General features: G+C 47.3%; 2 protein-coding genes across 2 annotated transcripts in view; one reads left to right on the forward strand and one right to left on the reverse strand.

Moving 5' to 3' along the window:
* Positions 1-25,601, reverse strand: part of LOC310799432 (low-density lipoprotein receptor-related protein 1-like) — a gene marked incomplete at its 5' end in the record, with an annotated part of 176,046 nt that overhangs the window by 26,402 nt on the left and 124,043 nt on the right. Inside the window, 21 exons of the mRNA XM_083662014.1 lie at positions 138-260; positions 438-566; positions 1,011-1,127; positions 1,229-1,351; positions 1,789-1,938; positions 2,589-2,702; positions 2,892-3,011; positions 4,337-4,465; positions 4,584-4,709; positions 9,006-9,198; positions 9,794-9,998; positions 11,799-11,988; positions 19,030-19,404; positions 19,582-19,706; positions 20,572-20,723; positions 20,830-20,956; positions 21,150-21,279; positions 23,165-23,299; positions 23,693-23,824; positions 23,965-24,090; positions 24,323-24,463. Coding sequence (XP_083518140.1) covers positions 138-260; positions 438-566; positions 1,011-1,127; positions 1,229-1,351; positions 1,789-1,938; positions 2,589-2,702; positions 2,892-3,011; positions 4,337-4,465; positions 4,584-4,709; positions 9,006-9,198; positions 9,794-9,998; positions 11,799-11,988; positions 19,030-19,404; positions 19,582-19,706; positions 20,572-20,723; positions 20,830-20,956; positions 21,150-21,279; positions 23,165-23,299; positions 23,693-23,824; positions 23,965-24,090; positions 24,323-24,463 — 3,162 coding nt within the window. The remainder of the gene's footprint in view (positions 1-137; positions 261-437; positions 567-1,010; positions 1,128-1,228; positions 1,352-1,788; positions 1,939-2,588; positions 2,703-2,891; positions 3,012-4,336; positions 4,466-4,583; positions 4,710-9,005; positions 9,199-9,793; positions 9,999-11,798; positions 11,989-19,029; positions 19,405-19,581; positions 19,707-20,571; positions 20,724-20,829; positions 20,957-21,149; positions 21,280-23,164; positions 23,300-23,692; positions 23,825-23,964; positions 24,091-24,322; positions 24,464-25,601) is intronic.
* Positions 16,582-17,592, forward strand: LOC310799323 (galanin receptor type 2-like; the record flags this gene model as incomplete). Its single annotated transcript, XM_083661923.1, has 1 exon — positions 16,582-17,592. One exon carries the CDS (start codon positions 16,582-16,584, stop codon positions 17,590-17,592), a length of 1,011 nt encoding a protein of 336 aa, XP_083518049.1.

Raw genomic sequence — 25,601 nt, forward strand, 5'->3', positions numbered from 1 at the left:
GCAGCGAGAGGCGGCAGCAGCAGTGAGCGTGACGGCCGAGCTGGCAGAGTTATTAAAGGCTAAAGTGTGGGAGCAGGAGGAGAGTGCTTTGTAATCACCCCTCAATACAAGTACAAGGTCAAAGGTCGTCCACTCACCGCACTCCACGGACTCGTCTGAGCCGTCGCTGCAGTCCTTGTCGTGGTCACACACAAAGTGCTTGGGGATACACTGTCTGTTCTGGCACATGAACTCGTTGCTGTCGCACGTGTTGTTGAACACTGGGACACAGAAACAATTGCTGCATCAGTGGAACAGAATAACGGCAGAAAACGGGGACATCTTCTGTCGTAGATGATACTTTGTGCTAAATATATTTCTTTTTCTTCCTTTATTTTTTTTACTACAGGTCTTGATTTTGAGGCTATCCAAACCCCCCTGCCTGTCCCTGTCCTCACCACAGCCAGCTTTGACACTTTCGTCTGCCCCGTCAGGACAGTCTTTGTCCCCATCGCATTTCCAACGCAGAGGCACGCACACATGAGAGCCGGGACACTGGAACGCCTCAGGACTGCACGTCTTGGTCTCTGTCATGGAAAAGGGTGATTGAAACACAGTGATGATGCATATGACTTCATCCCGGACTGTTGTGTTTAAATATACTGTGAACTCCAAAAACAATCAGACAGGCTCTGTCAATCTAATCCTTTAAACTCCATATCATATGCACGATGGTTTGAAAAATCGAATCCTAATGTCCTTTCAGTCCATAGTGCACTAGAGAAGTGCACAGCAGTCACCAGCTAAATCCTCATATAAGATGCACTGAAATGCACAGAGATTGAAGCGCTCAGCCGGAAGAGTACCTAAATATCCAACAAATTGGATTTCCTGAATTCACTGCATGCATTTTGTTTGACAGGTAATATAACTCACGTTGAAGCTGAATCTGTACTTTAGCCACACAGGCATTGTCTGGTAGGTAACTTACAAAGCTATAAGAGTACAAATGCTTGTGCCTATTAACTCACTGCATTTGCTGTCCTCGTCGGTGCCGTCACCACAGTCGTCAGCTCCGTCACACACCCAGCGGTTGGGAATACAGCGGTGGTTGCCACACTCAAACTGGGTGGCTGAGCAGAACTTATCTAGGGGAGCAGAAGGACTGCATGAAGTGCAAATGCCACAGCAAAGCAAAACAAAGCAATGGCCAGGTAAGGAGTGGCCTTTTCAAAGAGTCTGGACTTACCACAGTGAGCCTCGTCAGCCCCGTTCTCACAGTCGTTCTCCTTGTCACAGGTCCAGCTCATAGGGATACAACGTCCACTAGGGCAGGCGAAGAAGGGTGTCGTACATTTTGTTTTCGCACTCCCTAGTGGACAGACACACGAGGTGAGGTTACCAAATGAGAGGTGAGATAAGAGAAAAGCATCAAAGACGATTGAAAGCAGTATAAAAAAATAAAATAAAATAAAAAAAAGATAAATAAATAAATACATAAATAAATAAATAAATAAATATGAATTGCTATGTTTTTCCAATTCTATTTTCTTCTGAAACTATTTCAATTTAATTTAACATAAAAACGACCATTGTTTTTGCTTATGGCACATAAGTTATTTAGAGTAGCCCGACTTAGTTCAGATGGCTGGAAAGCCCTTGTCGGCGGCCTGTGCCCCAGGAGAGGTAGTAGCCATAAGTAAGTAAGCAAATTATTATTTCAGGATAATGTTGTATGTACATTATAAGGGCCAAGTTGTGAAAGTGTAGCCTATGTTTCTATATGTGCTTCAGAGGTTTTCAGAATACCTGGGCAGTTTCGTTCATCTGAGAAGTCTCCACAGTCATTAGCCCCATCACACTGCCAAGAGGGCGCAAAGCAGAGTGTGGTGAACTCGCACTTCTGAAACGTCACTCCCTTCACCCCCAGATGGAAGTAGCTGGAACAGTCCGTGGCCGCTGAACAAAGAGGGCAGCGTTAGTAACTAAGCCGTGTTGGGGGTCGTTACTTCAAAAAGTTATATACAGTATTACACATTACACATTAAAAGTAATGTCTTACCTTACGTAATTACTCCCTGGAGAAAGTAATTCGTTACACTACTCGTTACATTACTTTTGCATTACTCCGCAGCAGCGCCTGAGATGCATTGTCACCTAATTGCCAGTTAACAATATAACATGAAACCTTACATATGCCCATATCAGCACAAAATCCTAATAAGGACATACACAAGATCTCACTCCTCCCCGTCCCTCCAGCCCATCCAATCTAGTTGTGTTGCGTAATCGAGTGCATGAAAAAGAACTGCACGTCTGATGTTTTTTTCAGAATCCTGCAGATAATTGAAGAACTTATGTAATGCGAGTAATGCCATAAATATTTGAATAGTAACTTTAATGTGATTACTGGATTTAGGGACTGTAATGCCTTACACTATTCGTTACAGACACATGGTTACAGTAATGCGTTACTTTGTAATACGTTACCCCCAACACTGTAACTAAGTGTTTGTTAAATAAAGTGTAGTTAATCTGCTTGTGATTTACGGCAGTTCATCTCGTCACTGGCATCGTAATAAAGTGTAGCTAATCTGATGGTGACTTACAGCAGTTCATCTCGTCACTGGCATCTTCACAGTCCACCTGCTGGTTACACTTGCTGGAGTTTGAGATGCAGCCTCCATCTCGGCACTGGAACTGCTCCGCAGAGCACAGTGTGGCTGATACACACGCACGCGCACACACACGCACACACACGCACGCACACACGCACGCACACACACACACACACACACACACACACACACACACACACACACACACACACACACAATGAGAGATGGTTAAGTAGGGCCTAATTCAAAGTGAAAATAGCAAATGGTTGTGTGGCTGAACATGGCTGAGCTCACTGTTGCAGAAGAGTTCGTCTGAGTTGTCTCCACAGTCGTCCTGCTCGTTGCACCAGGAGCCGTGTTCCACACAGCGACCGTTCACACACCGCCTGTACCCCTTCTTACACGCACGGTTGGCTGAGGAGCACAAACACAAATGATATACAGTCCAAACTCCACTTACAAATATCAACAACCAAAATATGGTAGACAGTGTTTTGACTATAGCTATATCAGTAGGAGCAGGAGTAGAAAACCTTTTTATGGAAGTGTTTTATATTTTAGAACACACACAAACATTTAAAATAAAAAAAACGAACAAGCTCAGACACAGGAAAAAAGAAAGAAAGAAAATGCATATATATATTATCAACATTCCAACATTCCAACGTGGTGCTACCAGCCACATAAGGTGCTTATGTGCTCATAAGAGATGTTGTGCAAGGGGTCCATGAGAAACCAGCCAGGCGAGTCAGTTGTCGCTTTTAACCTCATCAAAATAGGCCAGAAACGGGTCTCAGATAGTTGAGAATCTTTTAAGTGAGTTGGTCCTCAGGAACCTGAGTCTCTCCATCCATATAATTGTCAGTAGTAGAAAACCTTTGTCAGGAATCCAGCCAACTCATCGCTTTGAGTTCTCTCTCTCTCTCTCTCTCTCTGTGTTGTCTGTCTTGGTCTTGTTTTCCACTCCTGTTCCCTCTTTCTCCGTTCCGTGTTTTCTGTTGTGTGTCTTCCAGATGCCAGTCCAGGTCCAGTTGGTGCTCCGGTACTCCCCTTCCCTCCTCCTGCATCACCTGTCACCTGTCTCTGCCCTTCCCAACTGCACCTCATTACCCCCTTATTATTTATACCAGTCCATTTTCCTTTGCTCTCTACCAGATCCTTCTAGCTGCTTTGTCACCAGGGTGGAAATTACACTGCCTCCGTGTAATTGCCCCTCCTTCTGGCCGTGATGCCCTGAGATCCTAAAGGCCACCTTGGCAGTGTCCTCCTACCCGCCTGCTACTGTCAGTTGCTTTAAAAGCATCAGTGGTCTCAGTTTAATGTAACCTGCCCTGTGCAAAGGATGTGTCATTGGCTCATTTTAACACACATTTAAGAAAAATCGCTCTTCATGATGTCAATAGAGCAATTGTCTTTGTGCCCTGGCCTGTGGCCTTGTGCCCTAAAAACAATTGTGACGCCGAAGGCCAGATGGCCCTGCCCCTAAAATGACGAAATGTCCACCCTGTTTGTCACTCATCTGTACTTTGCCTTTCTGTTAGACGTGATTTCTAGTCTGCCTGCTTTTGTCATTTTGTCCAACCCTGACAACTCGTTAGTATCCCTCAAAGACTAATTGGTCTAGCAGCCAATCAATGAAAGACACAATATTTTGTACAAAAGGCTAACAAAGCCTTGTACAAAGGCTAATCCCACACAAAGGCTAATCACACACGGTAAATTGATACAAGCAAACTCACCACAGTAGGACTGTTTCTCGTCAGACTTGTCCTTGCAGTGGGCCATGCCGTCACACGTCAGGGTGTAGTTGACACAGTCTCCGTTTCCACACTCAAACTCATCGATGTTGTTACAGGTAGTGTTCAGGGCTGGGGAGGGAGGGAGGGAGGGAGGGAGGGAGGGAGGGGGCAGCATACACTCAATGAATATTCATTCATGATCCATTACATTTGACATGAAATGATCCCACTGCCTTTCTTTGATCACCTATGCAGGTGTTGTCTTCCAAAAGCTTCCTGTCGCCACGGCAACTGCAGTTGACCCTTCCCTCCGAGGTCAGCAGACACAGGTCCTGACATGCCCCGTTGTTTACACGACACAGAGAGAACTCGCCTGTGTGGAGACAGACAGACAGACAGACAGACAGACAGACAGACAGGGGAGAGTTCAGGCTCATGTATGCTGCTTTCTGCAGTGTACCCAGTAGGGGTGTCACAATATATCGTCCCACGAAATTTCGCGATAGTAAAACGTCACGATATGTATCGTTGAGATGAAATCTCATATCGCCCAAATTTTTTTTTTTTTTTTTTCAAAAAATAGACTAAGAAACGTCTTTGTTTGTTGAAGTTCAATGTGTGGAAAGTAGTTCAGTTGAACAAGTCTCTGAAGAGACACATGAGAAGTTATACAGGAGAGAAACCATTCAATTGAGTTTCTGGCAAAACTGTTTACTTGACAGGAAAAACTGAAGATGCATAAAAAATAGATTAAGAAAAGTCTTGTTGTTTGAGTTTGAAGAAAAACTGAAGATGCATAATGAGAATTTATACTGCTGAGAAACCTTTTAGTTCAAAGTAAATCTAAGTGACGGTGTAACTCATTCTATTTCAAGATAAGCCTTATCTCCAATCTCATGTTTTTTCTAGTTGTTATTGTAATAACAATTTCCCACAACAGCATGTTTTGTATTTGTGCATTTCAAATAAAATACTACTTTTCCAGTCATATATTGTCATTATTCAAGTTTAAAAAATATTGTTAAAATCGTATCGTATCGTATCGTTATCGTGAACCCAGTATCGTGATACGTATCGTATCGTGAACTGAGTGTATCGTGACACCCCTAGTGCCCAGTGTTCGTGTGCGGAGGGTCTGTGCGTGTGGCACACCGAGCTCCCCGCTTAACCCTGTGGAGGTCTCCGCAAACGCTGCAGTCAGTTCAGAGGCGATGATTGGTTGATGGTTGCTATGTTAATTGGTTACCAGGGAAGTACCGTAGTCTAATCGAGCCAAGCGACAGCTGACAACTGGCAAAAATGGACAGTCAGTGGAGATTTTGCGCTCTCCACAAACACCGCGCTGCTACCGCATTCACACACACACACACACACACACACACACACACACACACACACACACACACACACACACACACACACACACACACACACACACACACACACACACACACACACAGCCATGGTTCCTCTTGTGTCTAATGCATAATTCAATGTGACTAAATGGGATTTGCAGCTATTACCATGGGGTCTTTGTGTGTGTGTGTGTGTGTGTGTGTGTGTGTGTGTGTGTGTGTGTGTGTGTGTGTGTGTGTGTGTGTGTGTGTGTGTGTGTGTGTATGCGTGTGCGTGTGCGTGTGTGTGTGTGTGTGTGTGTGTGTGGGGGGGGGGTCAGAGACAGAGAGAAGTTTGACAGTATGGATAGAAAAAAGCACAGCTACATTGATTCACAGCAGGGGTTCCCAAACTTAAGAATGCCGCGGCCCACTTTGAAATCTGAAAATCTTCCCGGGCCCACCCAGAACTCTGATCAACACACGAGACTAAGATGATGTATTTCCCTATTATGTTTTTTATATCATATATTTTTTTTATTTCATTAGCAGAGTATGTGAACTGGGGCGTAAGGGAAATTAATAATCCATCCACATAAAAAAACATTTCGGCAAAATACCCAAAAGCAGATTGCCAACATTTTCTCCCCCCCTTACTCATCAGAAGTATTTGCATGCATAAAACACATTTGTTAATGTGATGAGCAACAACAGAAGAAATCAATCCACAAGTTATTAATGCTAGGCTTTGAAAAATGCTACCTTATCTGTAAAGGGGAGACTCATCATCATCAGACTCAGATCAATTGAGCTGAGAGGTCAAGGGACCCCTTTGAAATAGTTTTCCCTCGCCAAAATGTAACCTCTGTTTGGAGCGTTATTTAGCCCCCTCTCCGACAAGCTAGCATATTATGCTTGGTACCAATGGATGCCTTAGGTCTTCTAGTTTCTTCTGATAGCAGGATCTCCACAGTAGCTTTAAAAATGCCATTAGATTGCCCGCGAAATTCCGGAGTGTTGGCAGACCACTGGCGGCCCACCTGCAGTACCTCCACGGGCCACAGTTTGGGAATCACTGATTTAGGGGGATCCAGACAACAGGACATGAAGAACAAGACGAGATGGAGAAATGAGGTGGAGAGAGGTATGGATAGAGGTGAAGAATGACGATTCAGAGTGTGGGGGGGGGGGGAAGGGCGTAATATAGGACGATGGTGGGGTTGTGAATCTCAGGTGGTCCCATTCTGGAGGTGTTTGCAGCTCCTCTGTCACACTCCAGATTACTTCTCTCACCTCATTAACTGCTCTGCTGGGGCAGAAAAACATCTGTGTGTGTGTGTGTGTGTGTGTGTGTGTGTGTGTGTGTGTGTGTGTGTGTGTGTGTGTGTGTGTGTGTGTGTGTGGGCTCAATACTCAGGAGCCTCCTCCTTCAAACAGGCTCACATTGAATGTAATGAGTTCATTAGTTGTGACTTGGCCTGATGGCCTGATGTTATTACTATGGAAAGAACAGTCTATGAAGTAGTTTGCTCAAGAGGATACTTCAAACTCACTTAACCCATCGTGTATCAGTGACGTCAAATGTGTTGTTACAGTAAAGTGGCTTTCTAAGCCAAGATACACAGTGTCCTTGTACTTTTATTTCTTTACTTGTTTCGGTTTCGCAAGTATTGTGTGTGTGTGTGTGTGTGTGTGTGTGTGTGTGTGTGTTTAGGGATATGTGTAAGTACAGTATGCACACTAACGTTCAAACGTTTTAGAACGCTCCTATTTCTCCAGGGTTTATTGCAATTTAAGGAGTGTAATATTGTCCACAATAATGCTTCAGAGGGTGCAATAACACAGACTGTTCCAATACTGCTTTAATACAGACAGAAGGTTTGTAAGTAATCAACACCATTTGAGACCCCCCTGTTTGGTTTGACAGTTGATGCAAACAGGGGTCCCAAATTATTTGGACAATATTGCACTGGCTTAGACCCCAGTGCTGACAGCACATTTCAATAAACACTGGGAAAATGGGGATGTTTTAAAACTTTTGAATGGTAGTGTACACTGAAAATACATGCATTTGCCTAAACACCCATGATCAACACCCCCCCCCCCCCCCCACCATAACATAATACAGGCTTGAAAGCCAGTACAGACTTGGATGCCTCACTGTGTGTAGAGACAGTACAGACTTGGATGCCTCACTGTGTGTAGAGACAGTGCAGACTTGGATGCCTCACTGTGTGTAGAGACAGTACAGACTTGGATGCCTCACTGTGTGTAGAGACAGTACAGACTTGGATGCCTCACTGTGTGTAGAGACAGTACAGACTTGGATGCCTCACTGTGTGTAGAGACAGTAGAGACTTGGATGCCTCACTGTGTGTAGAGACAGTAGAGACTTGGATGCCTCACTGTGTGTAGAGACAGTACAGACTTGGATGCCTCACTGTGTGTAGAGACAGTACAGACTTGGATGCCTCACTGTGTGTAGAGACAGTACAGACTTGGATGCCTCACTCTGTGTAGAGACAGTAGAGACTTGGATGCCTCACTGTGTGTAGAGACAGTACAGACTTGGATGCCTCACTGTGTGTAGAGACAGTACAGACTTGGATGCCTCACTCTGTGTAGAGACAGTACAGACTTGGATGCCTCACTGTGTGTAGAGACATTCCAGACTTGGATGCCTCACTGTGTGTAGAGACAGTACAGACTTGGATGCCTCACTGTGTGTAGAGACAGTACAGACTTGGATGCCTCACTCTGTGTAGAGACAGTACAGACTTGGATGCCTCACTGTGTGTAGAGACAGTACAGACTTGGATGCCTCACTGTGTGTAGAGACAGTACAGACTTGGATGCCTCACTGTGTGTAGAGACAGTACAGACTTGGATGCCTCACTGTGTGTAGAGACAGTAGAGACTTGGATGCCTCACTGTGTGTAGAGACAGTACAGACTTGGATGCCTCACTGTGTGTAGAGACAGTACAGACTTGGATGCCTCACTCTGTGTAGAGACAGTAGAGACTTGGATGCCTCACTGTGTGTAGAGACAGTACAGACTTGGATGCCTCACTGTGTGTAGAGACAGTGCAGACTTGGATGCCTCACTGTGTGTAGAGACAGTAGAGACTTGGATGCCTCACTGTGTGTAGAGACAGTAGAGACTTGGATGCCTCACTGTGTGTAGAGACAGTACAGACTTGGATGCCTCACTGTGTGTAGAGACAGTACAGACTTGGATGCCTCACTGTGTGTAGAGACAGTACAGACTTGGATGCCTCACTGTGTGTAGAGACAGTGCAGACTTGGATGCCTCACTGTGTGTAGACACACTCACAGCTATTGGTGTCGTTGGCCACGGCGACGATGCCCATGGGCTGCTGAGGGATGTCTGCACGCAGCACCTTCATGTCTCCTCCTGTGTATTTGTCGGCGCGCAGCACGGCCCTCCTCACCCAGTCTGTCCAGAAGATGTAGTCCCCGTACACAGCCAGGCCGAACGGATGCACAGGCTCGTTCTTCAGCACCACCTACAGGGGGCAGCACATCCACATCCACGGTCATGACCTACCTCACTCAGTCTAGGAAACTATAAAGAAGGAAACACCACTCGCGTTCGGATTTTGCATCGGGGCCAGTTCTATTGAAGTGAATGGGGGGCAGACATGGTAAGTCCCACTATACGCCATCATATATGATTGAAAAATGCTTCCACCAGATTCGAGGAATGTGTGATATGATGGTTTATAGTGGGACAGTGGGACTTCCCATGCCCCCATTCACTTCAATAGAACTGGCCCCAAAGTCTGGCCCCAATGCAAAATTCGAACGGTGTGTGACATGATGTCTTTTCCTTCTTTATAGATTCCTTGACACAGTCAGGAAGTTCCCACCCGTGCAACAAACGCAATAGATAAACAAAATTGCCTGATGCGATTAGATCATCCAATACTAAATACAAACCGCAGTACAAATATTTGCATCGTGATTTCCTGATGGACACCATGTGAGGTGTGCATGTCTGACTGTATACTGTGTGTGTGTGTGTGTGTGTGTGTGTGTGTGTGTGTGTGTGTGTGTGTGTGTGTGTGTGTGCACGCGTGCGTGCGTGCGCGTGTCACTCACGTAGCGCCGACTTCCGTCGTACTCGCAGCGCTCGATCTTGTCTAGTGTGGCATCGGAGAAATAGAGTTTCTCCGCACGGTGGTCTATGGCCAGGCCGTTGGGGGTTCGGATGTCTTTACCGATGATCACCAGGACATTGGCACCGGTCAGGGTGGCGCGCATGATGCTGGGAGACTGCTCGTTCCAGTTGGTCCAGAACATCAGACTGCAGAGATGGGAACCACAGAATAATCAGTGTTGTGTAGCACATTTTGACACAAAGCGGGACAGTTTTCATGCCCAAGACGTAGAGGTTCTCCCAAACCTCATTTCCAGAAACTGTGGCTCAATTCCTCAAAACTCTAAACACAAAACTGAAAAGAGGTAACCAGTTTGTCAAAACTCCACAAATCTCTTGCAAGATGCACTCAAGACCATGTTCTCTCTCCTCAAAACGGATTCTTGCCACAAAAACAATACACACAGCTATTATTATGTGTCTTAAGGCTGGCTCACACTACAGGATTTTCGGGCCGATTTATGCCCGATTCACCCCTCCCGAGAATCGGAGGAGAAATCTGGCCTGGCAGCTTGCCAAGCTTGGTCGGGCCCGACGTTCGGCACCGATTATCTTGTAGTGTGAGCTGTTTGCAGATCCAATCTTAACCCTCCCGATCTGCTCAAAGCCTCATCGGGGCCGTCCCGATCATATCAAACATGTTTGATATTTAGGACTGAAAATCTGCGCGAATACATCATTCTGCTGCTGCGGGAGACTCCCGTCATTATCGTTAATTGACGCGGCTCTGATGCGCTGCACTGCAGGTATCAGATAGGCTACCAAATACCAACAGCACAGAACCATGAGTATTTGGGGGAAAATGTCACTAATTTATATCACAATGAATGACCAATGAATAAAAAGTTGTTATATCGTAGTTTTGAGCCCCTGCCAGTCAGAGGCTGTAATCTCCTACCTGTCTTATCAGGCAGTGTGGGGAAAAAAGGCTTTGCTGCTGCGGGAAGCAATCCAGTCTATCCAAACTTTTGCCGATCTCATGACATGCAGCAGGGAAATATATTTTGGTAGCGCATGTGTTTGTGTTCTCCCTTGTACAGACAATAGACTCGCGTTGTTTACACGCATGCTAACTACCGTGAGATTCATTTGTTTGGCGAGACGGGCATGAAAATGAGGAAAGAGAGAGAGGTGAGGTGGGGGCGGAGCGCTTTGGTCACTGCTGGAACCCCAAAAACGAAACAGGTTCGGAGTATGGCCGGGCATCAATGTGATTATCCTGCCGATAATCTTAATAATATCCTGTAGTGCGTGGTGCGCCACATTTACAAATCTTGTAGTGTGTGCATGTTTGAGATTCTAGGGAAGATAATCTGGGAAGATTCTCCTGTAGTGCGTGTCACAGCCAGATTTCAAAATCGGCTAGGATTGTCATAATCCTGTAGTCTGAGCCCAGCTTTACACAGCATCATTAAACGCTGGTGTGATCAGTTTCAGACACCATGAAAAGGGTTTGTTTTGACTTCATGAGGCCATGTTACAGTACATATCCAAATGCATGAAACTGAGTGGAAATGGTTTCCTTTTTTCATTTTGGTAAAGTGTAGGTTTTTTGTCCCCAAATAGCATTTACCATAGTTACCATAGTTACCATAGTTACCATAGTTACCATAGCAACACAAATGTTACCTATTTTAGAAAGACTCGGCAATTTCACTGATACTGTAAGTACAATGAAAAAGACTAGAAAGAAAAGGATTCGACTTTCTAATCTTTTTTGTCTTTCTGGGGACGCAGTTCACTCTGTATAAGTCCCCATGAGTCCTCTTTTACACTCTGACACATGACATGAAGTGTTTTCCCAATTGCGTTTGCACAGGTGAGACATGTGTGAGACCAACTGGTAATCAGGGTGTTGCATTTTGAAGGCCAGTGTTAGTTTGGAGTCGTGTTGTTGATACACGAGCTTCGAGTTTTCAAAACTGTACGCCCTGGAGGAGTTCTGACCTCTGGCACTCGTCCAGGACGAAGGCTCTGGGGTGGTCGTCTCCGGACATGGTGACCACGATGTGTCTGTCGGCGGCCCCCCAGCGGCCCTGGTCCACGGTGTGCCGCGTGATGGTGGAGGTGGTGTAGCTGGTCCAGTACAGCATGTCCCAGCCCCTGTGGTACGCCAAGCCCTCCACCGAACCCACGTCTGACAGAGAGGAGAGGAGACAACAAAACACTATTAGGAGGATAGAGAGAAGGGCAGAGAGACATACACCCCAGCATAGAAAGGGGGGCAGGGAGAGAGAGAGAGAGAGAGAGAGAGAGAGAGAGAAAGAGAGAGAGAGAGAGGGAAGGAGAGTTGGGGAAGGAAAAGAAACACGTCAATCCCAGTGCAGTGTTAGAAGGCTAGTCTGCCAGTAGCACAGCGCTGGCAGATGGTTGTATAGACGGCATGGTATAAAGGAAAAGTTCACTCAAAAATAAAAATAAAACTCTGTCACCATCTTCTCTCCCTGATGCTAAATGAAACACAGGTGAAATGTGTTAGTCCGTACTCTATATCAGTGGTTCTCAACCTGGGAGTCGGGAGCCCCCAGAGGGTCGCAAGATTATTTTGGGGGGGGGTCGCGGGATGATTGTCAAAAAGATTCATCCCCCCCCCCCCCTCCATTGATGATTAAATCTCCCATACCAATGAATTCATGTACAGGTATTATAAATCTATATAAACTATAAAAACTATTTCAGTGAGTGAGTGAAATGCGTGACGAACCCCAGCCTAAAGTTTTTTGGGGGGTTGAGAAGCACTGCTCTATATAACACACAGGGATGCAAGCACAACTTCATAGCAGCCTTCTGCAAAACAACTGAAGTCAATGGAGACTGTTTAGAGTTCCAAAAGAAAAACGGTCAACCACACGTGAATAAAAAGACCGACACACCACTATTTGTTGCAAATCAATCAGCTGTCGTTAAGATTTGCACTAAGCTAAGGTGTAAATAATATAGTAGGTCTTTTTGGAACTGGTCTGCGCTGACTTCAGATGTTTTGGAGAAGGAACATTCCTTTACTAACCTAGAGAACACTGAGTTGAGGATTTCTATCCAACAATTAGCTCACTGAAACGGTCACAATACCAGTTACTTTCCATAACACTACCTCATCATCAGCAGATGAGAAGGAAACGTTCAGGCCACACAGCCTTGAAAATGCGCAAGATGTTGAGCTTGTGAACTCCACCCCTCCACAGAGGCCAGAGGAGAGGAGAGGAGAGGAGAGAGGAGGGGAGGGGAGAGGAGGGGAGAGGAGAAGAGGAGTGGAGAAGAAAGGAGAAGGGAGGAGAGGGGAGGGGAGATGAGAGGAGAGAGGAGGTGGGGGGAGGAGAGGGGAGAGGAGGGGAGAGGAGAAGAGGAGTGGAGAAGAAAGGAGAAGGGAGGAGAGGGGAGAGGAGATGAGAGGAGAGAGGAGGTGGGGGGAGGAGAGGAGAGAAGAGGAGAAGAGAGGAGAGAAGAGGAGAGGAGAGGAGAAGAAAGGAGAGGGGAGGAGAGGGGAGGGCAGAATAAAGGAGAGGGGAGGAGAGGAGAGGGGAGGGGGGGAGAGGAGGGGAGATGAGAGGAGAGAGGAGGTGGGGGGAGGAGAGGAGAGAAGAGGAGAAGAGAGGAGAGAAGAGGGGAGGAGAGGAGAGGAGAGGAGAGGAGAGAGGAGGTGGGGGGAGGAGAGGAGAGAAGAGGGGAGGAGAGGAGAGGAGAAGAAAGGAGAGGAGAGGGGAGGAGAGGAGAGGAGAGGAGAAGAAAGGGGAGGAGAGGAGAGGGGAGGGGAGATGAGAGGAGAGAGGAGGTGGGGGGAGGAGAGGAGAGGAGAGAAGAGGAGAGGAGAGGAGAGGAGAGGGGAGGAGAGGAGAGGAGAGGAGAGGAGAGGGGAGGAGAGGAGAGGAGAGGAGAGGAGAAGAGAGGAGAGGAGAGGAGAGGAGAGGAGAGGAGAGGAGAGGAGAGGAGAGGAGAGAGTCAGCCAAGATCAAGGAAGAACACAACGTACTGTAGTGGGTGACAGACAACAGCTGCTCTGAGGGACATGCACACAACACAAGTGTGCGCACACATGGACACAGACACAAACACACACAAACACTTCAGCCAGTCACATAGACACAGACACAGACACAAACACACACAAACACTTCTTCAGCCAGTCAATAAGGAGTTGCAAAATTCAAAACAACCGCACACCCAGTCACCCCAATGCCAAATGATTGGTAATATAGTCGTCTGCTTGTTATTGCAACGAAACAGTGAGAGTCTGATGATGAAACGGGCCTTTTCCTGGGCAGGATATGACCTCAGCACATCATCACAGTCCTGGCCAGAGGATCAGGGAGGTTCACCACCAGGTGGGACACTTAGCACTTCACCTCAACTTCTCCAGTCCAACGCCATGGAGGTGAATCAACATTTGTCTGGCCAATGCTACAGTATGCTAACAATGCTACAGTATGCTAACAATGCTACAGTATGCTAACAATGCTACAGTATGCTAACAATGCTACAGTATGTTCTGAATGAAGCAAAGCAGCAATGCTCTGCTCTGAATGAAGCAAAGCCACCTAAGTGTCGGGACACATGAGCAGGCGCCTGGCAGTGTGGCAGTCCACACAAGGAGCGCATTTCTCCGTGCCGGGCGGGCATCAAGCGACTCTGCTCGTCTTCATCTTTTGTTTTCCCATAATCTCTCTCTCTCTCTCTCTCTCTTATCTGTCCCTCTCTCACTCTGTTGTGCTGGATGACCACCTGAAACCCCACTTCAGATAGCAACGTCACTCCCACCTCCCTCTCTCTCTTTCCCCCTCCCTCCCTCTCTCTCTGTCCCCCTCCCTCTCTCTCTCTTTCCCCCACCTCTCTCTCTCTCTGTCCCCCTCCCTCCCTCTCTCTGTCCCCCTCCCTCTCTATCTGTCCACCTCCCTCTCTCTCTTTCCCCCTCCCTCTCTCTCTTTCTGAATTGATGTGTGAATTGACTAAAACCCCCACCTCATATTGCCACCTCTTTTTATCTCTCGTGTATATATATATATATATATATATATATACACACACACAGGACAAGCAGCACCATCATTAATCAGTCTTTTATTTTGAAATTAGTTTTATTTGACAATTGGTCGGATTCTCTGTGCCTTGACTTTCTGTCTGGTATGATCTGCTCTGTTCAGCTTGACAGATTCGCACATAGAACAGACACCGAACCGAAGCGCAGCGGAGCGCGAGCGCGCCGCACGCTCCCCGGGCAGTGTGGATGGCGCTTCCGTGTCCTGTGTGTTTGGGCCGTAAGAGTCTAGGAACCGGACGGCCAAGCAAAGGCACGTAATGCAAAGCTACTCTCCTCTGCTTTGCTCTGCTCATAAATCAATGCCTTCAAAATCGATAAAGTGCAACACGAAATCTATTCACCCCTATTTCCTCTTTGTGCAGTGCTGTTAATGACTTGTAAATCTTGAGCCCACAGCACTCTCCTCCACTCCAAATCTCACGGTTCACTTCTGTATGCCCTCACCTTTGTGACCCATGTGAAGGCCTATCTGTGTTTCTGTACATTTTCCCCCAAGTTGCCTGTCTGCAGCACGGGAGTTGAATTTATAGCACTTGAGGTAGGTCCAATCATGTTGGCTCTACTGGCGCTGGCGCACCGTTTTTATGGCACTTATCTGGCTGTGATAGCACAGGACACTTTGGTTCAGTGTTTGCTATCAGGACAACGGTCAATAATTACCCAGATTTGTGAAGGCAAACACTGCCTCGCTGTCTAGTCTCTCTTTGTGTATGTATGTGTATGGATATGTGTGGCAGTGACACGTTTTCTAGCCAGTGACGAGATCCTGTGAGAACATGGAACAGAAACTCTGGACTCTGGGAAAAATCATTTGTCTGGCCTGAATCAGACCCTCCCACAGAGCTCAGGCCAGCCCATGTGTCTGCTGCTCTGCCCTGATCAGTCCAGAGTTCACCTGCCTTTGACAGTCCTGCTGGGCTTCACCCTCTGTTGCCATGCAGCTAGTCGCCTCTCTTCTTCTTCTCCCGCCGTTCCTCCACCTACCACCTACCTACCTGCCTCCTCTGGAGCCGAGAGCTCGGGTAGATTGTGGATTACTGAGCGCGGGGCGCCTGATTGAGACGTCGTGTGGAGGTATAGCAGGCTGAGAGACGGACACTCCTAGCGGGGAGGCCAGGGGGCAAAGCAATGGAGAGCGCCGCAGCTAGAATCCTACAAAATCACTACGCGTCTCAACTTTTATGGTGGGGTGTGACGACGTCGCGCCATCCCCACCCGCATCCCTCCAAACAGCTCACTGCATGAAGCTGATTGCAAGTACTGAAATGATTGCACGCTTGATTCTCGTACAGCAGAGAGTAAGCAGCTCGACTACGAAAATAGCCGTTCACTGGGCGTTTTGTCGAGGACTGTCTCAGGGAGGTAATGTGTTTTTGCCCATGTCAGGACACGGATGCGTCACCCTGTCACATTCACATTTCGTCTTATTGGATGCGTTTTGTTCGCTCAGAGCTCCCGTGGTTGGAAATGATTGGGAATCGTTGTAATGTTACAGCTATTGACCCCCAGTCTCGGGTAATCATTCCCACACGGTCCGTGTGTTATTATCAGTAGTTTTACGAGCAGCCCGAGTGCATCGATCTACTGCCAACTAAGAGCTGTCGTGTTTCTCGTCTAACAACCGTCCAACTTGTGCTCAAACAGTGGCAGCATTACTGGAAGACAGCTCAAGAACGGACTATTACCGACGACAGGAGAATGTCGTGGAACTCTACTGGTGACGAGGGGAACAGCAGTGAGAGTGGACGGGGGAATGTGGAGCAGGTTCTAGTCCCGGTCCTCGACGCCTTGATTCTGGCACTGGGGGTTTGCGGACAGACCCTGGTGATGGTGATCCTGTGCGGGAGGCGGAGGAGGGGGGCAGGACGTGCGGGACAGTCTCCCCAGGGCTCGGTGACAGGCACGGGGACAGATGTCCTGCTGCTGGCCCTGAGCGCTTCAGACCTCCTTCTACTCTCCATGCTTCCCTTCCACACAGTTGCCATAGCCATGCAGCAATGGCCGTCCGGGGACTTCCTTTGTCGTGTGGTGAGCTTTCTGGGATCGGCCTGTTCCTCTGCGAGCGCCTTCACTCTGGCCACCCTGGCCGTGTCTCGCTACCTGACTGTGGTGCAGCCGACCAGGGCCTACCGCCTCCTCTCCCCTCGCCGGGTGACCGTGACTGTTGTCCTGCTCTGGGTCGCCGCCTGCTGCCTGGCGGCTCCCCAGCTGGCTGTCCGCTCCGTGGGAACCCCGCGGCGGACTCGCGACAGCCTAGCCTGCTTCGCCTTCCTGTCCCACCGAGACCAGTTGGCCTACGGCGTGTGTCACTTCCTTCTGGCCTTCTTGTTTCCACTGGCCACCATCGCCGTGGCGTACTGCACCATCTACGTGTTCCTGTGGCGGAGTCAGCAGGCGGGCACGGCGCCCCAAGTTGAGCGCTACCAGAGCAAGGTGACGCGGACGTCGGCCATGCTGGTGCTGGCTTTCACCCTGTGCTGGCTGCCGTCCTATGGACTCACGCTGGCGCTGCTGGAGGACCGCAGCTCCGGGGCCACTGGCACCTCGCCGCGTTACGGGCCCTTCAGCACATTCGCCCGCGTCATGGCCACCTCCTCTACCGTGGTCAACCCAATCCTCTATGTGTTCATGTCCCACAAGTTCAGGCAGGACCTACTGGGGCTGTTCAGGAGAGGGGGGCAGGCGGCCAGTGGAGCTGTCTCTGGCTAGTGGACACGACCTACTGGCAGGGTGGGAATTTGGTCATTTTAGGGGCGTGGCCATCTGGCTTTCGGCATCACAATTGTTTTTAGGGCACAAGGTCACAGGCCAGGGCACAAAGGTCATTGCTCTATTGACATCATGAAGAGCGATTTTTCTGAAATGTGTGTTAAAATGAGCCAATGACACATCCTCTGCATAGGGCAGGTTACATTAAACTGAGACCACTGATGCTTTTAAAGTAACTGACAGTAGCAGGCTGGTAGCAGGGAACCAGTCAATCACGGCCAGAGGGAGGAGCAACGCAGACCATGGCCTGATGGCCTCCGTGTCATTCCCACCCTGCGTACTGGGGCTGTTCAGGAGAAGGGGGCAGGCGGCCAGAGGAGCTGTCTCTGGCTAGTGGACAGTATTACTTCATCAACAGCTCCCCTAACATCCCCGACAACCTGACAGGATACCGTGGACGAAATACCAACTACTGGGGATCGATGTAATTACAGCAAAACAGACCTAGCCGAGTTGTTTTTCCGAAAGACTCTCATGAGGGATAATTACACTAAGTGCTTTTCATTGTGACGGCTTAAAATGGACGTGACAAAATGATACCATTCATTGTTCCCGGGGGAAATCAATCCCCATTACAAGGCAAAAACAACAGTGCAAATCATACGCAGGAGCGGACGGCATTCAACCCGACTAAGTGTTCACGACATTCACAGTTAGTGAGAGGAACTTTGCGAGCGCATATAAACATTTGCCCTGGGAGTGGCTGCGCTATGGCGACACGCAACCCTGAATCAGACTATTCCTTGTAAAAGAGATTAAAGTTAAGGCACTTTGGTCAAACATTAACAGTGCATCTGGGCTGTGTTGCATTGAGATAAAGTGAATGAAGCGCTATCTGTCCCCGAGTCTGTTTCCCTTTGGTCTGTTCTCAAAGATGAAAAAGGATTTTCCCTTTGTTTTTCCCTGCTCTTAAAATGAAGGGTTTTGGCTTCGACTTCAGAATAAAGTTTTCCCAGGTCTGTTTATATCAGTGGGATATCCAAAACTGTTTTTGGGGAACTTTCTGTTTAAGAAGTTCCGGCCTGTTTCTTGCCTAGGAAGACTTCTTAATGGGGGGAGGGGGTGGGGGTCTGCTGTTTCAAGACAGATATGTGAAATGACTCTTGATATATGAGAGGGGAAGAGACAAACAATCAGAATATCCAAGATATCAAGTCTTACAGTGTAACATTTTACTAGTAATTAAACTGCATGTGAATTCTGCAATACACCAGATATCAACTGTGGGTGGAGGGTGAGTATACAGGAGACACACGTGGAAAGAGGTTGGGTAGAGGCTGTTCGTTAAAGGACTAGACTCTAGTCCTTTAACGAGTCACTAGAGGAAGCTAACGAAACAGATCTACACATACTCAAGGTGAATATAGGTATACTCACTCTCTACCACAGTCTTGCGGTCGGAGCCATCATCGTTGATCTGCTGGATGTTGCCAAAGTGGATGTCGCTGAAGAAGACGCGGTTGGCTCCCCTCCCTCCTCCTCCTCGGAAGTCAAACGTGAGCGCTATGACGTTCTTCATGTGCTCCGGGTCTTCAAACGGTTTTATGGGCGCGTTTAGATTGTTTTCATCCGATAGGTGAACACTCTTCAGTATCGTTCGCTCCGAGTAGAGCAAGTAGCCGTCGTAGTCACGGCAGCTGCTGCCATCTTCGGCCAGCATGCCGTGGGCACAGGCACACGTACGCTGTCCGTTCCCACGGAACAGACAAAGCTGCTGGCACCCGCCATTGTTGATTTTGCATACATTTGATCCTGTACAGAAATATGAAATAGATAACTTGAGCAATAATGATACCAATCAAATGTGAATGTTTGATGCATTATGTAAAATGTATGTGAGGAAAGTTTAGTTATATAAATACTTCAAAAACATCTAAAACAGACCTGTTACAGTATAAGCCAAGCCAACCAGACAGAGTCAGTGCTTACCTTGCTGTCTGGCTCTGTTGAAGACCTTGATGTCTTTGAGCTGCACCCCGATCCCTGTCCTCAGAGACACAGACTCTGTGGCGTTGTCTTTGCTCCCTCTTTTTATGGAGCCGTTAGCGTGGGTCCTGGGCCACAGCAAACAGACAAACAGCGTTAAAGACAGGCTGAAGCTAGTGGGTCCTGGGCCACAGCAAACAGACAAACAGCGTTAAAGACAGGCTGAAGCTAGAGGAGGAGGAAAAAACCTACTACACCTGTAGGTGAACAGTGAAACAACTAGACGACACTCGGTAGAGTGCAAGGGGCTGTACAGTGCTACATATGTAGCACGTGCTACGAAAGAAATTGGTCTGTGCTCTGAATGAATTGAGCACAGCAGCACACGTGCTGTACTGTTTTGAAACACATTTCTTGTTAAGGTTTGTATTTTGTGTGCCCTGTATGCAACATTAACGTCCTCTGCCAGTCCCAGGCCGTAATGGACTGCACTACTTGTTTTTAAAGATGGTAACATACATTATGATTTTAATACACGTGCTACAATTGCATGGCCCGTGCTACCAAACGATCAACCCCTGTAGCACTAGTGCTATGTGCAAAACAGGTTAACATACAGGCCTGGTGCATACGTCCGCCAACCTTTCTACAAAGTTTTGTGGTTTTATCCGTTTGAACGTTAGGCGCCTTTTTGTGATTGGCCACGCCCATCGTCATGTCCCCTTTTGGCCAGTGGGCGTGGAAAGTTAATCAGCTCTACGTTGGCCCATGACCTGCTTTTCTACAAAGTTTCATTCAAATCCGTTCATACCTTTTTGAGATCTCCTGCCAACAAACAGACAGTCAGTCAGTCAGTCAGTCAGACAGACAGACAGACAGACAAGCAGAAAGACAGACAGAGGCAAAAACCTGACGTCCCAGCCAACTCTGTTTTGGCGGAGGTAATACACCAAAATGAACACACATAGGAGTGAGGGTGAGAGGGCGTCTGACCTGTCGCTCCAGTAGATGTAGCTCTCAAACACGGACACAGAGAACATGTCCATGTTGTTGGTGGCCAGCACCACCTCCCTGTTCTCTCCGTTCTCCAGGTTGATGCGCTCAATCTTGTCTGTCCTGGCATCGCACCAGTACAGCAGGCCCTCCTACAGGGACCACACATCATAGGATTTAGTGGTGTTTGTGCCATATCCATTGTGTACCCAAACCGTAAAGGCAGTAGTTGAATATAAGAGCATGATTGTACAGCACCTGGTAATCAACGGAGATCCCGTTAGGCCAGCTGATACTGGAATTGACCAGTACCAACCTCTGAGTGCCGTCCAGACGAGACCGCTCAATACGGGGATACTGGCCCCACTCTGTCCAGAACAGGTACCTACACACACACACACACACACACACACACACACACACACACACACACACACACGCACGCACACACGCACACATCAAAGCACGTACATAACTTCCTCCATAGCCGAGAATGAGAGAGCTGCGGCGACCACAGACAACTAGCTACTAGCAGCTATGAGTAACTGCAGCTAGAGCCAGTGCTGTCTTCCTCGTACCCTCTCTCAGGGTGGACAGTGATGGCGCGCGGCTTGTCCAGGCCCTGGGAGATGACCACGTAGCGGAAGGAGCCGTTCAGTCTGGCCACCTCGATCACGTCAAAGCCTTGGTCCGTCCAGTAGATGTTTCCTGTAGAGGACAGAAGACAAACGGTCAATGGTCTTGCAGACATATGAATTGTGAGACTTGGACCTATGACAAACACAAGATGCTAATATTAATTAGCAATAGTTTAATAGTGAGTATACTGTCGATCAGCGGTTTTCAAACTGTGAGGCGCGTCTCCCCTGGGGGGCGCCAGAGAGCTTCAGGGGAGACGCGACGTCAGTGAAAAAAATCCGAGAAGAAAAGAGAGGGTGGGGGGAAACATTAATATTTAGTACCTACAGTGAGAGAGGAGACAGCGTCTGGTGTGAGCAGAAAACGGAGGAAGTATAACCCTGATTATTTAGCGTTTGGATTTTGGTACATCGTTTGGTCTCGATGACGCTCCCCTGCCTGCCCCAGTGGGTGCTCTGCAAAGATGTGCTAGGCTAGCAAATGACAGTATGAGACCATGTAAACTCCAGCGTCTAATTGAGAGCAAGCACCCAAGCCACGGGAGTTTTTGCATAGGGGGTTACAAGAATTGCTGTCACAGAAGAAAGCAGTTGAAACATTTAGCACTGTAAATACGAAGGCTACTGAAGCATCATATCGTGTGGCGTTACGCTTATAGGCTGGTAAACCCCACATTGGTGAAATGTTAATCCTCCCTGCTGCTAAATATGTGTTGGGTAATGATGGCAGAAGCTGCTGCCGCCAAGCTAAGTGTCATCCCAATAATCTGACAATACAATCCAGCGCATTGCACAGTCATATTCACATATTCACAGTCATATTGCCGAGAGCGCACATGAAAAGCAGCGCATGGTGCAGTGATGATTTTGTTTGGTGAGAAAGTCCGACTGATCTGTTCAAATATTTGACTAAGTAGTAGTAAATACTACTACTAGAAGTAAAATTGCACAGATAGGCCTTACAATGAATGTTTCTGTCGAATTGAGGTTATTTGAAGGCAGGGCTATAGTTGAGCCCCTTTTCAATGTAGTTATTGGACTGCAGGGTTATATTATTTCATAAAGGCGTTTAAAATCTCTAAAACAGATGTTTGAAACAAGAAGGATAAAGATGTTTTGAAAAGATAAAGATGTTTACAACATTTTTGTAACTCATTTTTATGCCTGAGTGGAACATGCAATAATAGTAATAATAGCAAATAATAGTAATAATTGTGGGGGGGGGGGAGGCGCAGCTGTCTACATGTTCTCTGAGGGGAGGCTCACTCTCCAACACTTTGAAAACCCCTGCTGTAGATTGTTGTGTGAGGGAACAGGTTAATGATAGGTAAACAGGTTAATGATAATGATAGGTTAATGGTTAATGAATGATTGCGTGGTTTGTTCTTCAGCGGTCTATAATACATTCAAATTGTGTTCATATGGCATACTTGTCTGCCTGGGGACAATATTTGAAAAATTGTAGTGTTAAGATGATAGAGGTGAGTATGGATGACATTTGATGAGGCAGACAGGAGCCACTCTTATGAGTCAACATGGGGACAGTATCTGTCCATACAGTCATGTGACTCTAGGTACTCTAATTACTGTCTCTCTTTACTGTCTCTTTCTGTCTGTCTGTCCCTCTCTGTCCTGCACTCTCTCACTGCAATAGGCCTGTTCTTCTCATTGTTTTCAATTCATCTCCCACAGAGGGAGCAATAGTGTGTGTGTGTGTGTGTGTGTGTGTGTGTGTGTGTGTGTGTGTGTGTGTGCGTGTGTGTGTGTGTGTGTGTGTGTATGTGTGTGAGAGAGAGAGAGAGAGAGAGAGAGAGAGAGAGAGTGAGCGCAGAAGTGATAGAGAGAAAGGCTACACTGAGATCAAGAGTGAGACACAGGATATCAGTATGTGTGTGTTACTGTGTGCGTTTTAATCGTTGCCACATGTTTGCCGACGTGTCTGAAGTGTCTCTCACCTGCTATCCAGTCGACGGCGATGCCCTCCACCCTGCCGATGCCGTTGGTGACCACGTCCTCTCTCCAGGTCTGGTCTCTCTTGGCCCTGCTGATGGTGCTGAGGCCCATGTCCACCCAGTAGATAGTGTCGTTGTCTGGGGGAAGGGGGAGATAAAGTTGAGCTGAACGGAATGTACTGTACCACTCTCTGTATCTGTTTAGTGCCACTATCTTCATCTGTGTTGGTATCTGTATTTATTCATACATTTGACATGTTGTTCGTTTGGCCAAACGGGATAAGGCTGAAAGCATGTATGACGAGACTGCATTATTTGTGCATTCCGAAATCCGAATAATGTATTCATATTTGTTTACATCCCTACTATACACAACCTCTATCTCTCCACTTATGCAAAAAGGGAATGTAGCTATTATTCCGGCTACATCAAACACACAAAATACTTTCATGTTTTCCTTATCTAACCTTCTAGAAAAATATAGTAAGCTTTCCATTCTAAATCAAGGGGTGTGACGGCGGCGAGCCTCACCAGCATGGAAGTCTATGCCCACAGCGAGGGACGTGCCGGACACTGGCACCAGGGCGTCGGACTTGTCCGAGGGGTCCAGGGGAATGCCGCGTATGCCCTCGTGCACAGAGTACAGCAGGAAAGAGCCGACACCTACAAACAAAGTAATTCAACTTGAAACTAATTTCATCTTCTTCTTCTTCAAATTTGGCTTGAAATGTTTAGAGAGAGAGAGAGAGAGAGAGAGAGAGAGAGAGAGAGAGAGAGAGACAAAGCATGTGTGTGTGTCCTACCCTCACAAGACTGCTGTCCACTGCGGAGGCTGTATCCTGCAGTGCACATGCAGGCCCGGGTGGTGGGGGAGGTGGGGAGACACAGCTGGGAACAGTCTCCATTATTATTGCTGCACAGATTGGTGCCTGGGAACACAACAGCACCAGAACAAATACACAAAGCAAATCAAAGAGCCATCACAGAAATGTAAACAGATGTGCACGAGCTTAGAGAGAAACAGGCAAACACACACACGCAGCAAGCAGCAGCATAACACGAGCACTCGTTTGCACATGGCTGCTCGTTGGGTTTTCCCCCCCGCCACAGCAATTTAAGCAAAATCAATGTTTTTTGGGAAACATGGCGTGTGTGCGGCACCTTTCTGCACAGTTTCGTTGTAGATCTTCATGTGCATCATGGGTGAGGTGCTGTTCCTCAGGACTTTCCAGGTGCCTCCATCCTGCTTGTCGCAGGTTCCGATCTGGTCAGTGCCCTGGTCCGCCCACCACAACTTGTCGCCTAAAGGATAGCAGTATTTCCTCATTTAATATGATTATGTGTGGTATGACAATCTGAACATTAAATGGAGAAAGAAGCTGCAGAGAATGGTGAATATAGCCTCCAAGATTCTACACAGAAGAAGTGAAGTAGTCTGTACGATGAAATCATTAGAAGTAAAGCTGGGAGGATCATTAACGAGCCCTCTAATTTGAACTTTGACCCTCAGGGAAGCGTTACAGACTGCCGATGGCAAAGAGAAACATCTATCCACCTTATTTTTGAATGCCCCACTGTAAAAAAGAATCGTGGGTACAAGGTCCGGTTTAGCGTGACTCATTGTTGCCGCGACCCGAATTATAAACCGGAAGCTGGAGTCCGTTATAAAAGTTATAAATATAGTCACGTTATAAACAACTAACCAACGCTGGAGGTCCGTATGGAAACTCGAAATGTGTGTTACTCGAAATGGTTAAAAGTTAAATCAATTTGGTGGCGTTTTACTGCCATGTAACATAGCTAGCTAGCCGCTAACATTAGCCACAGTTAGTAGCCGACTACCCACAATGCATTACGTTATCCCAGCACCCGAACGCAGAGCAGAGCTCTGCTGTAAAAGGGTAAAATCCTCTAGACGTGTTTTTTGTCGGGGGCTGGGGATTATCTAAATTGGTTACACCGGAAATAGAACCCATAGTTAACGTAAGGCAAAATGGCCGCCAAAAATAAGGTGGGTAAGAAGTCCTTTGTCCCAGATGCTGTCATGACAATAAATAAAACTAGGATGTGATAGATACTGCATAGGGTGGTGCTTTTTTTCTCTCCACTAGAACCAACTCTAACATTCTAAGCATCAGACAAAGTGACTGATACAGTACGGTTGGGGTACTCGTTTATGCAGCAGGCATGCAAATACCAGGTATTTTCAAGAATCTAAAATATAAGATAGTTTTGATTTGTTGAACACTTTTTTGGTTACTGCATAATTCCATTTAGTATATTATTTAATAGTTTTGATGTCCTTACAAGTATTCTAAATTTTGAAAATGAGCTAAAACTAGAATGGCACTCGGAGAGTGTAGGTATGACCTACGCTCTCTGAGTGCCATTCTAGTTTTTGCTCATTTTCATATGCAGATTTTGTGAGTGGGATCGGACC

This window comes from Poromitra crassiceps (assembly GCF_964638095.1).
Source record: "Poromitra crassiceps genome assembly, chromosome: 27".
Classification (NCBI taxonomy): Eukaryota; Metazoa; Chordata; class Actinopteri; order Beryciformes; family Melamphaidae; genus Poromitra; species Poromitra crassiceps.